General features: G+C 38.9%; 1 protein-coding gene across 1 annotated transcript in view; it reads right to left on the reverse strand.

Annotated features, from left to right (window-relative positions):
• Positions 1–13,601, reverse strand: part of LOC126235269 (DNA (cytosine-5)-methyltransferase 3B-like) — a 254,765-nt gene that overhangs the window by 95,414 nt on the left and 145,750 nt on the right. The window contains exons 11-12 of the mRNA XM_049944001.1: positions 8,796–8,907; positions 22–270 (exon numbers count right to left, since the gene is read on the reverse strand). Of these exons, the coding sequence (XP_049799958.1) occupies positions 22–270; positions 8,796–8,907 (361 nt within the window). The remainder of the gene's footprint in view (positions 1–21; positions 271–8,795; positions 8,908–13,601) is intronic.

The raw sequence follows: 13,601 nt of genomic DNA on the forward strand, positions 1-13,601 counted from the left end.
AACTAAATATAAATAACTTACCGTACAGTCCTTTTCGTAAATGATTTACTAAACTCAAATCATTGCATGGTGACCCTCCAATTAGAAGATCAATAGGACCATCTGCCAAAATTTTGCTTATGCAGTCTTCAGTTATGTGTCTGACATCACCCAGATGTGTAACTTGACCAGGGAAATTGTTGTCAGTTATCTTCTTGGCATGATGATCTATTTCACTTGCAAAATATTTTGTTACTGGGAGCAATAATTCCTCCTTTAGTACAAATAAACCTGTAAAGCCATGCTATCATTCAACAGTTTTGATTTTCAAACTATTATCAGAGGACAGAAGCTACTTATATTATTTTTCTGCATACATATTAAGAAAGAGTTATCACTCTTAAGTAAAATGCACGGTATGTTGTCAGCTCTATCTTATTTTCAGACCTTAAATGTCCTTCTTAAGAGCATTCTCTTTTCCTCTGGTACCATTCACAAATCACAAGTAAAACACTGCACACCATGCATGGCTTGTAATTAAAGGCTCTGAGATGGAGCCCCCATGAAATATATATTAAAATAGATTTATCAATAATGTATTACAGAAGTCTAAATTATTAGATACATTTCAAATATATCTCACACAAGTTTACATAATGACAGTCACCATTTTTGGAACTTTGATTTGAACTAATGTTTTTTTGAACTTGAAATGTCAATTAAGCTCTATGTAGTGGAGGTTTACGGGTGTGGCTTCTACAGAGTACAGCTCTTATGGTCATACCAAGGACTCCGTTGCTTCAGTGTAGCCATTCTGTCTCATGTCTACATCATGCCTATGTCACAAGAAAAACTTGGGAGATGCCATACTAGCTTTTGTTGAAGCTGTATTTGGTGGATTTTGTACATGAGTTTTATTATAACTTACGTTCTATGAATAAATGCTGTTTCAAAACACTATCACAGTGAGGCTCTCTTGAAAACACATAATTATTGGTGGAATTTATTGTAAGAAAATGACAAAAAGCATCCTGTTGGTGGTTAAAGAAACTTTTTAATTTCACTGTTTTGATATAACCTGCATATTATAAAAGTGTGGCACTTCAAGGCAATGGCACATTGAAGATGTATCAAAAACATGTTATTCTTGGTAGGACCTGTTACAATTAAATTCAGCTGAATGCACATAGATGATTAGGGTATCTCATAATAAAAGGCACATGAGCTCACAAGATCATGGTAGTGTAGTGGATATAGTCACAGACTACTGAATTATTGAGCCACAGATTGTGTCCAAATAGATCATGGGACTTTTTTATTAATTTAATAGAAGTATGTTCTGTAACATTAGGTGTTTTATGTATGTATAAGAACTTTCTTTCACCATTGCGTGAACTGCTAGAGAATATGGACCAACAAAAATTATTTTCTATGTCACTGATTGATTTGATCATGATTCAGTATTTATTTATTCATTCCAAAATAAATCCAAAATCTGTGATGAAACAGAAATATCACTACTTCATTGGGTCAACTCATATACACCACAGACTCAACACACACAACATATTAAAAATCTATTGGGGGTTTAGAACTGAAAAAAAACTCCATTCAGCATGCAACATACTGGTTGCAAGCTTTATGCTGACCCCTCTGAGATTGGTAGAAGCCGACTGACTTCGTGTCACTTCATAATGTTTACACTTGTTGCCAACCTTAGGTGCTTGAGACTATTGTGCACTGTATCAATAAGTAGTGATTGTGAATATAGTGTTGATGTGTGGTATTGTGCATGGTGATCATTAATATTATTTACAAAAATGTTGTAAGAGACTGTACCTGGTCCTAGTGACTTGCTATCAGCTTTTGTGATATATCTGTGGTGTGTTAATCTATTACAATTTCATTACTTTTATAAGCAATAAGTTGGCTACTCTAGAACCAGGAAGTGAGGCTTATATCAATAGCAAACGTGCTGTGAGTCAATGGCAGCTTTCAGATACCAGCATCCTCTACACTGGAGTCAAATAAAAGTTGCTACCATTCCACTGAATTAAGTAGCACTCCAACAGTGTCTTCTAGCACCATTTGTTGTGATAAGGTGATGAAAAATGAGATGTTATGTAGTATCTGATTACGAAGTGGAAAGAAGATACAAGATGTAAACTTTTGGCTAGAGTGTGATGTCCCTGCTTCATTGCCACCCTCCTGAAATCTTGGTTGTCATGACAGATCAGTGTGTAGCATAACCCAAGATTTAGGTTAGTTCTGATCGATAAACATCGCAGCCTTCCCCAGTATGGAAACCACAAGCCAGACCTACTTTAACCATTTAAATATTTATACAGGTCACTTCAAAAATATAAATCTGCTTCAATGGAGTAAAAGCAGTGATGCTGTGAATATGACTTCAAAGATTTTTACCCTGGTAATTGCTTATATGTTTTCAAGAAATTTCTAATGCTGTTTAACTCCTATGTGGAAAGTACCATTCTGGCACATGGCTGTGTTGATTTGATCATATGATATCAGTAGTAATCCAATTTATAACAGATAACAAAGCAGAAAAACGAAGATATAACTTAAAAGAAACCCATAAAGGGTGTCTTAACTAACATCAATGCTAGTAATTTTCTAATGTTTGTTTTGCTGTTTTATTTTTGTTCGATTAAATGTTATACAATGGATTGCTGTTGATTTCATGTCAGTTCCTTGAATGTTTCAAATGTTTCATTCACTTGATGTACTGAGAATTGTGTGGGGGGTACAAGCAGCAACATGACACTACTGCATGTGGAAGATGGTCGTATTGTTGGAGAAAACTGTGATCCATTTCACTACATGTCAGCAGCATATTTGAGGAGATGTGTGTGCACAACATGTCTTGAATGTCTGCATTTATACATGACACAGTTATGTAACAAGAATGTGCCTATTTCTTTATATAGAACCAGTAAATCTCGGTGGCAATTAACTAAATAGATGATATTTTTGATTGATGATGGTCAAAGCTGATAAAATGTGAGAAAAGATGGGAGAGCTGGTATAAGTTATTACTTTTTTCAAAAACCAATATTAATTTAAACATGTACATTGTTTTTGAGGCTGTCTGAGGATGATTAAAATTATTCAAGAGAGCAAATAGCTATACACAGGAGCATTGTGAGTGAGAGTGTAATAAAAGGTTATTTTCATAAGAACTGACACGGTAATGTAAAAGACTAGTTAGAACCTGCTGCTTCACTCACACAGACTGCATGGTCTGCACAGATATTTTTCTTTTTTTGACCAAATTTTTATGTTGTTTGGCAATTGCTACATCATCTAAACTTTTCATACTACGTATTTAAGGCCATAGAAGCATGGTCTTTTCTGAATGTACTTCTGATTAAAATGTGATTCTGGTAGCTGGAGTCTGAGGTATTTGTTAGTCCTGTTTTTTGGGTTTTGAGTTCTTGGTGTGATATTTCAATAAAAACTTTCACCCAGTAACATATATTTCTTTAGAAGTCAAATACCAGTTTTCTTAGATTGGCTTCAAAAATGGTTTGCAATAATGAAATACACACACACACACACACACACACACACACACACAACCATACACAAACTTTCTTAGATTTAGCTTTAAAAATGTTTTCTTCTTCTTCTTCTTCTTCTTCTTCGTTTCACCCAACTTTGGGGTACGTTGAATCAATCACTTCTGTGTGTTCTGTGCCTTTCTTTTCGCCCAGTACTGCTTCATTCTTTCTGATCTTGCTTTTCTTTCCTCATCAGAGATGACAATCGTTCTTTTCTTCCTATTTTGGAGCTGGAATCCCTCTTTTCTGTCTTTGCTTATCATTTTTGCGGTCCTGTCTGTGAGCATTTTTTCTGTGATGTGTAGTTCTCTTAAGTCTTTCTCTGTTTGGATAAACCAATTTGGTTTGGATTTCTTATTCCTGAAGTAGTCAAACATTCTTTTTGTAAGTCTATTTGGGTTCATTCTGAGAATGTGCCCATAAAACTCAATTCTTCTTTTCCTCATTGTATCCGAAAGTTTTTCTGTGGTTTTGTAGAGTGTTTCATTTTTGGTATGAATTAGTTTGTCGTTATGAAATTTGGGGCCTAAAATTTTTCTCAATATTTTTCTTTCTTTGATCTCTAGCCTTTCGATTGGGCCATGGTTAGTGATAGATAATGTCTCAGCTGCATACAGTGCTTCTGGTTTAATGACAGTGTTGTAATGTTTTATTTTTGAATTCCATGAGAGGGACTTTTTATTATAAGTATTTTTAGTAAGCTGAAAGGCTAGTTCAACTTTGTTTCTTCTTAATTCTATTGCTTTTTTCTCAAGGGCGTTCCAGCTAATCCATTCACCAAGATATTTGAATTCTTTAACAATTTCGATCTTTTGGTCTCTTACTTTAAGATATTTCATTGGCTTTTTTATATTTGTGATTATTTTGGTTTTTTCAAAAGAAATTTTAAGGCCTATTTTCTCTGCTTGTTTCTGTAATTCGAGGATCTGTTCTTTGGCTTCTTCCCATGTTTCAGCTAGTAGGGCCATATCATCTGCAAATGCTAGGCAATTAACCTTGATGCCTTTGTTTTTTGTTCCTAGTCGGATTCCACTATTGATTTTCTTGTTCCATTCTCTTACTATTTTTTCTAGGGCACAGTTAAATAACAATGGAGAGAGTCCATCAACTTGTCGTACTCCAGTTTTTATCTCAAATAGGTCTGAGAGTAGTCCCATAAATTTAATTTTGGAGTACGTGTTGGTGATGGTTTCTCTAATTAGGTTTGTAGTTTTATTGTCTAGGTTCAATTCTTTTAATATGGAGATTAGAGATTCCCTGTCTATGGAGTCGTACGCCTTTTGAAAGTCAATGAATGTGATGACATACGCTTTTGCTCTCGATTTTTGGTAGGCCATAAGATTTTTGAGGTTTAGAATTTGTTCTGGGCAGGATCTTCCCTTTCTGAAGCCTGCCTGGTATTCTCCAAGTTGACAATCTAGCTGGGGTTCTGCTCTGTTCAAAAGGACTTTAGACAGTATTTTGTATGTTACGTCAAGGAGCGAAATCCCTCTGTAATTGTTGGGGTCTGTTCTGGATCCCCTCTTATGAATTGGGTGAATGAGGGCCATCTTCCATTCATCCGGAATTCTTTCTGTTTTCCATATTTCTTCAAATATGTTTTGGAGAGATTCTATGGCATTTCTATTGACATTTTTCCACAGTTCAGCTGTAATTTGGTTCTCTCCCGAAGCCTTATAGTTTTTGAGATTCAAAATGATTGATTGTAGTTCCTCGACGGTGGGTGGTTCTGAGTTAAGACTTGTTGAAGTTGAGTTGCTGAAATCCATTTTTTCAATTGGTTCTTTACAGTTGAGTAGGTTTCTGAAATATTCCCTCAAAATTTTGCAATTATCCCTGTTGTTGTGTGCAATATTACCATTTTTATCTTGTAATTGGAGTGTCGGTGGGCTGTACTTGGTTATTTTTTGTTTAAAAGTTCTGTAAAAGCTCCTAGTCTTGTTTTTGTTGAAGTCTTCGTTGATCTGCAAAAGGAGTTGATCTTCTTGTGCTTTTTTAATTCTTTTGAGGTTTTTACTCACTAGTTTTCTTACACTCAGGAAATTTTGCCTATTATATTCATTTTTCTGAGATTGCATCTGTTGCCATGCTTTCTTTCTTTGCTCAATAAGTTTGTCACATTCCTCTGTCCACCATGCGTGTTTTTTGATTTTGGTTATAGGTGCTATTTGTTCAGCTTTGGTTAGTAGGCTTTCCTTCATTTGATCCCAATTTTGGTTCCTTATATCTTGAGTCGCGAGGGGAAACTCCTTCGAATTCATTATCTTTTCTGGATCGTATCTTCTGCTTTTGGGTTTACTGTTTCTATCTTTCCTTTTGGGGATAATTTTGAGTTTTATTTTAGAAAGATAGTGATCAGAATCCAAGTTTGCTCCTCTGAGTACTTTGACATTTTGTATTTCTGTATGGTGTTTCCATTTTATCGCCACATGATCAAGTTGAAATTCACCCAAGTGTGGGTTTGGTGAGGTCCATGTCTTCTGTTTTCTGGGTAGTCTCTTAAAGGCTGTGGATTTCAGGATCAAGCCATGCGCTTGGCAGAGTTCTACTAATCTGACTCCATTTTGGTTAGTTCTATTGTGCGCTGGGTAGTTTCCAACAATATTTTTGTATTTCTTCTCTTTTCCTACTTGAGCATTGAAGTCCCCCGTAAGTATGATGTTGTGTTTGTCTGGGATCTTTTGCACCGCGTCATCTAGTTGTTCCCAAAAACGTTCCACCTTTTCCTTATTTTTCCTATTGTCTTCAATTATGGGGGCATGTGCATTCACAATTGTGTACACTCTATTAGCAGATTTAAAAGTGAGTGTGGAGAGTCTTTCCGATTGTGATTGAAAGCTGATAATGGAGTCTAAAATACTTTTATCTACTATAAAGCCCGTTCCGAGGTGGGGTGTGTTTTTCATTATTCTTTTGCCTACCTTTCCTTTGTATATTCTGAAACCTCCGGAATCAAAATTGTTTTCATCTATGTATCGAGTTTCTTGTAGTGATGTTATGAGTATTCTATGATGTTTGAGGGTATCTGTAAGATGTTTTAATTTTCCTGTTTTTAAAAGAGAGTTTACATTGAAAGTAGCTATGTAACTTGTTTTTTTACATTTCAATTTGCTTGATGTCTTATCATGTCCCGATTCATCTCTGTGCAATGCTGCAGACTCCCCAGAATCCGATAGTCTGCTTGCGCACCTTGGTGCGGTGGATTGTCCACCTGGGGTAATTTGTTTCACATTACACTCTTCCATGATTGATAGTATTATGTAAGGGGTGACTCTTCGAGCCACAAATTTACAACCACGGTTGTTAGCCCTGGAGGTTTTTCCCAGCCGCCCCTGACCTGGGGAACAGACGCTGACCAAAGAATGTTTTCATAATGTTTTCATAATGATATATTTTCATCAAAATTTTCGTCCCCTATTCCTGCCCCTTGGAATTTCCAAAAACACTGAAACACACTATTTTTTAATTCTAATCAAGGCATCAAATACCAATTTTTATAGATGTGGCTTTAACAAACGTCTTAATAGTACTTTAACAAAGATTTTTTACTTAACAAAGGAAAGAACTTTCACCCACTAACAGCAAAATGCATAAACGCTTTGCGAGGTGTTGCGGCCATTTTTTTGGTAGCTGTATTTGTTAATTTTATACTGCCTTACACATTTCAACCTTACAACATTCTCAAATTATACCTGAGAAATACATGGAACAGTATTAATGAAAATACATTGGTAAAATTTCATAAAACGTACTTCACACAAACTGTAGAAGCAAGAATCAGTGAAAAACATTGATAGAGGTCATGAAATACACATCATAAAAAATGATGGGAGTTAGAACTCACCAAAATACCTATAACACATTCTTTGGTGAAATGAAATTTAATTTGTCAAAGATGCGTATAAAGTATCTGATCTATATTACTTTATGACATCTGAGTGCAAACTGCCTCACTATACACATCCAAGTATTTGGTGAAGAAGCTGCTAGATGGTATTACTATAAGCATTCGTTCAATATTTTATCCCCCCTTTTTTTTCTTTTTTTTTTTTCCTTATTTCTGATTGACAAACGAAATACCAGTTTTTGTAGTTCTAGCTTCAAAATTGCCTAAATACTGATATATTTTCTAAAAAGCTTCAAACAGTCCATTACTAATCAATGCCTAGACTATAAGATCAACACCGTTCCCAAATTTTAAGTTTCTATCGTTAATGGTTTTAAGCTGGGCAATGATGAGTCAGCGAACCAGTAAGGCCTTATTCCATCCCGCTTAGTGATCGAATGTTCAAAAACAATGAAAGATGTAATTTTTTAAATCTGACAGGGAAAATTCAAACTGTCATATATTTAGCATTAAAAATGTTTTCATAATGAAAAATCTACATAAAAATTTTCATCCCCTATTTCACCCTCTTATGGGTGCAATTTCTTAAAACACTGGAACATGTATTTTTTTCTTATTTTTCTTAATTTATTTAATGTCAAACAGAAATTTTCACATATGTAACTTTAAAAATACTTTCGTAGTTCTTTAATAATTATTTTATTATGAAAAGAATAGATTGCTACCCAACGTATAGTGGAGATGCTGAATTACAGATAGGCACAACAAAAAGACTGTCAAAGAAGTAAGCTTTCAGCCAAAACACCTTCTTCCAAATTTAGACAACATACACACGCATTCTCATACAAATGCAATTCACACACACATGACCACTGCTGTCTAGTTCAGAAGAAGACCTTTTGCCCAAAAGCTCACTTGTTTGACAGTCACTTTGTTGTGTCTAACTGCATTCAACATCTCCTTTATATGATAAATAGCAAGCTATCCTTTCCATAGTACTGCCATTATTCCATCCTGGATTCTTTACTGTTTAATAATGATTTATTTAAAAAAACTTTTCACCCCGTAGGAGTTAAATTTCCAAGAATGCTCCAACACTTATTTCTTTATTTCTGACCAATAAACCAAATACCAATTTTCATAGTTCTAGCTTCAAAATTGCCTTAGTAGCAACATGTTTCCAAAAAATTTTTCATCCCCTATCCAAAAAATTTCTTCTTAAATGATGCCTACAGTGTAAGATCAACACCTTCTCCACATTTCAAATTTTTTCCTTAGCGGTTTGGCACGGATGATAATGAGTCGGTCGGTCAGCATATTTATAGATGTGTAGCAATCAACCTTAAAAGTGAGCTAGTGAATGATATCTGATGGTAATGCTTACATACCTGTACCAATGCCATCAAAGAGTGACAGCACTCTAAGCTGTTTCTTGCAGTATATTGTCTGAGTTGGTATACACAATGTGTCTATCACAGATGGAGAAAACATATGCAAAACCTGTAAATTTGAAGTGACTATGAGTTGTAAAGCAAATCTTACTATTGGAAATATATCACTTTAGATCAACTCTGTAAAGCCTTTAATATTACAGTACATTTGCATAAAAAATGATCTCAAATTTAGGCTTAGATACCTGCAAAGTACACTCCAGATTATTTCACAAAAAATTGCAATCAACTTCAAGCTTTTTTCAAATCAAGACAAATTCAATAACCATCTTCATTTCACGACCTATTGAAAGTACAAAAGTATGTATTTAATTTTGCACAAATAAAAGTTGAAAAGAAGTAAATAATAAAGAAGCTGTTGTTAACACAAGAAATGGTAAGTCAGTATACAAATGCACTACTCCCACACTGCTGAAGCCCAACAGACTTTTTTCAGTCTGTAAGGTAAAGTTATGTAAAGTATCAGCAATGTAAACAATCAATACATATGTTTGCACAAGAATTCTTGGAGATGACTTGCAATAAATGAAAAGTTTTAAGTTATTTCATAGCTGTAAATTAAGACTTGTTGCAGTTAACAGTGAGAATAGGCAGTCAACAGCAGCAGCCAATGATAATTCAACAATAATGCGCTTGTGGCATCGACAAAATATCTCAGCCATTGCAAGTTCTTTGACTTTGTGACCTAATAGCCCACACCATCTTGCTGTATGACTTGTAATGTGGACATCTGTAATAAATCTATTGAGTCTTACAGGAATGAATTTGTTTCCTTGGGTAACAACCCAAGAAATCCCACAGTGGTGCCCCGAGTAAGAATTCTGGCGCCGTTTCCTCCTACTGCAAGCAGTTTTGTGGCTACCATGCAGGCTTTGTTTATGCCTTCTTTCTTCTGCTTCACCATGTATCCTGCTGCACGGAATGTGGATATTGAAGCTCCTGCACCTACAATGGGACATTTTGTTACTTCGCCACCACCTGGACTGTACAGCACATTTCCTGCAGTTTCATTGCCTTAACACTTTCGCCACTCAACATTGCAACATGTGACTGCCGACTCAGGCTTTTCCTCTCCAGCCAGTGCGCATCAACACGTGCACTTCAAAAATGAGGAGAGGAAACTTCCTCCTTTTCATCATGCTGATGTGGATTCTGCATTTCGTGCACAAACTATGTATCAGACGCCGGCCTCCCGGACGACTGTTACAACAGTGCCGTGTGCAACCTTGCTTTGTTAAGACAGACCATGTGTACTGATTGTGCTCCCTCATCACGCAAGTGCTTTAGTGCTTCATCAGTTTACAAAGTGGACAATTCCCAGTGTATATCATGAACATTTCCAGGTCAGTTTCTGCCCCAGTGGCCGTTCAGATCCTCAGTGCACTTTACGGGCCCCCACCTGATGTGAACAACATGCCGCATAGTGATATTAACTGTGGCTTCTGCCATTGTGAACATGATCCGGCTTGTCATATTGATAGCACAGTGGAAACATTTTGCTGTGCACTTTGCATGTCCGCACTTCCAGACCTGATCTGAGACCAACTTCTGACTCCACCGCTAACTCTGAAGTACAATTTCGCAAAACAGACTATCATCAAGCACCTCTCGCGTTCCCCACAAGAGGTTATTCTGTGAATACTGAACAAGGAACATCTCAGTGACCACACCCCGTCCCAGCTTTGACACTGGCTATACCTCCTGGTCAGTGAGCAGATGATGCCGGATGAAATCGTGTGGTCGGTCTGGTTATCTCCTTCCCCATGCCCTGGGATCCACCAGTTTGCATCTCCGGATGACTGACCAGGTCTATTCACTCACCCACCAGCACCACCAGCAGAAGCTTACAGAACAGGTTGGAACTCCTGCACTGGTATCTCTCCCAGGCACAGGCAGGAGCAGGTCGTGCTCTGCCCCCAAGACTGCTGCACCCTCTAGCACATGGCATGTGCACTCTCTGCCCATTGAGCTGCTGCATATCATGCCTGCGCCAACCACCGTGGTGTATGGACCCTACCACATAGAGGACGATCGGCTGCCTCCTCTCCCAAGGTACCCACAGTGTTGGTACGACAATGTTTTCAATGATGATGCAAAAAAGTGCCGCCTCCCCGTGCAAGCATCCGAGAAGCCAATAGTCCAATAAGCACCGACCCACGTTACATTCTGCAAATGCCTCCATCCCTCCTTTACATCAAAGACTATTCTCCGAGTCGCAACTTTCTCATGCACACGGGTGCTGACGTCTCAATTGCCCCTAAATTGATGTTTCACATGGCCCTTCACATGCACTCACTCTCTCCTGCAAGCCATGTTCTGATCTACTTTCCAGACCTCCGGCTATATTGTGCATCAGCTCCACCTCTCTTAACAGTCTCTCCCTCCCCTGGATCCTCCACATGGCAGGCATCGCAGAACCGATCCCAGAAATAAGACTTCTTATCACACCACCACCTGTTTCCAAACGTTGTTCGAGGTTCCCTGTTTCACCATACCTCTCTCACATCCTTTGTGACCATGCTCTGCCACCTGCTCCGAGTGTAAATGCCATTAACTACTTAGTGCATCAGTGTGTGGCTCTTGCAAGCAGGACTTGTGTAACCCTGAATTCCCTGAATTGCATCCTGGTGGAAAGTGCCAAGACATGCGCCCTCTGCAGTGAGAATGCCGTTGTGAAATACCGCATTGCACATGCCTAGGACAAGCTTCCCATGATCGATTCACACTGCTCAGCAGTGCTGACACCTGAGCTTTCATCCACTGCACCTGACAGCTCCGCTGACAACAGCACGCCGGCCGAAGTGGCCGTGCGGTTAAAGGCGCTGCAGTCTGGAACCGCAAGACCGCTACGGTCGCAGGTTCGAATCCTGCCTCGGGCATGGATGTTTGTGATGTCCTTAGGTTAGTTAGGTTTAACTAGTTCTAAGTTCTAGGGGACTAATGACCTCAGCTGTTGAGTCCCATAGTGCTCAGAGCCATTTGAACCATTTTTTTGACAACAGCACATGGGTTAGCAACACCACACCTACCTTGTGTGACTCCAGTCTCAAGCATACAATGTTAAACGTACCTCTCCTGCCCCCATCAAGTATGTTCTACTCAGTGTCTCTCTCACCTGTTTCACAAACTGACACTCACATGCCTCATGACAAACTAGCTGTCCAGGCTCTGACCAGGCCCCCTACCACCATGTATGCACCCACCCAGTGGGTTGACAAACATCCCCCCCCCCCCCTCTTATGCCTACTTGCACAGCTGGCTCCATATCTCCATGTGTGCCAGCAGTGCTGCCACCACCGAGTGTGTCTCTATCGTGCACTACGGATAATAGACAGTCTCTACGTGCACCACTCGCACATACCTCACGTTCGGCACTCACAAACTGCCATCCACACCAGTATAAACATAACATTCTTCACTGCCATTCCTTTCTTGAGCAGACAACAATGCTACTTCCAAGCCATGATCCCGTAATAAATCAACAGACTCCATGCCCCGCCGACATGCAGTCATCGAACATTTGGTTTCCACTACCATGAATGGAAGTGTTCATCGCATCATCACATTCAAGGGCCCACCTATCCACCACAAGACTCACCGCCTTAACCCACTCAAGTTACACTCAGCTCACCACCAAATAAAGGAACTTCTTAAGGCAGGAATTTTACAGCCCTCCGATAGTAACTGGTAATCATCCATACACCTCACCCCTAAGCACGACAGCTCCTTTCTTATGAGTGGTGATTACAGATGCTTGAACGCTAGAAAGGTGATCGACAATTATCCTACACTGAACATTTCCGACTTCACTCACCTTCTTGCGGGTGCTGCAATTTTCAGTGTACTGGATTGCAAACGTGCTTATCACCAAATCCCAGTCGCACCCGAAGACATTCCAAAAACGGCAATTATCACCCCCGTCTTTGTATGAGTACCATTTCATGCCATTCAGGTTAAAAAATGATGACCAGACGTGGCAACGCTTTATTGACTCTCTCGTGCTCTAGATCAACTTCTGTTTCATATGTCTTGATGATATCCTGATCTTCAGCAAATCCATGCAAGATCACGAACGTCACATCATGATAGTAAAGGACACTCTCTTATCAAACGGAGTTGAGATCAACAATGACAAACTGCAACTGCACCAATAATCTGTCCAATTCTTGGGGTACAGTGTCTCAGCTGCTGGTATACACCCCCCCCCCCCCTCCCACACCTCCTGAATCGAAGGTGCAATCAATCTTATCCATGCCAACACCTACAACATACAAAGAGCTCCATCAGTGCCTGGGAACAATAAACAACTACTGTCGTCATTTGCCTTTCAGGCCCTGAAAGTCTCTCTCACAAGAGCTATCACCCTTGCTCATCCAATCTCGGATACTGAAATCTTCATCACCATGAATGCCAGTGATTCTGCAGTAGGCACAGTCCTACAACAATGCAACAACAATGTGGTCACGCTACTTCAGTTGTTTATGAAGAAACTTTCACATGCCCAACAAAAATACTCGGCCTTTGACTGTGAACTTTTAAGCAGTTTATGGGGCAGTGAAACACTTCTGCCCTGATGTTGAGGGCTGACCTTTGCACATCCTGACGAACCATAAACTAGTAGCAGATGCCATGCGAAATCCCCTCTTGATGATACCCTCCCTGTTGCTTTCAGCATTTTGTTTTCATCTTTCAGTTCTCCACTGATGGCCACCATATCAAAGGTGCTAATAACATCATGGCAGA

The sequence above is a fragment of the Schistocerca nitens genome, chromosome 1, assembly GCF_023898315.1.
Source record: "Schistocerca nitens isolate TAMUIC-IGC-003100 chromosome 1, iqSchNite1.1, whole genome shotgun sequence".
In the NCBI taxonomy this organism is placed as follows: Eukaryota; Metazoa; Arthropoda; class Insecta; order Orthoptera; family Acrididae; genus Schistocerca; species Schistocerca nitens.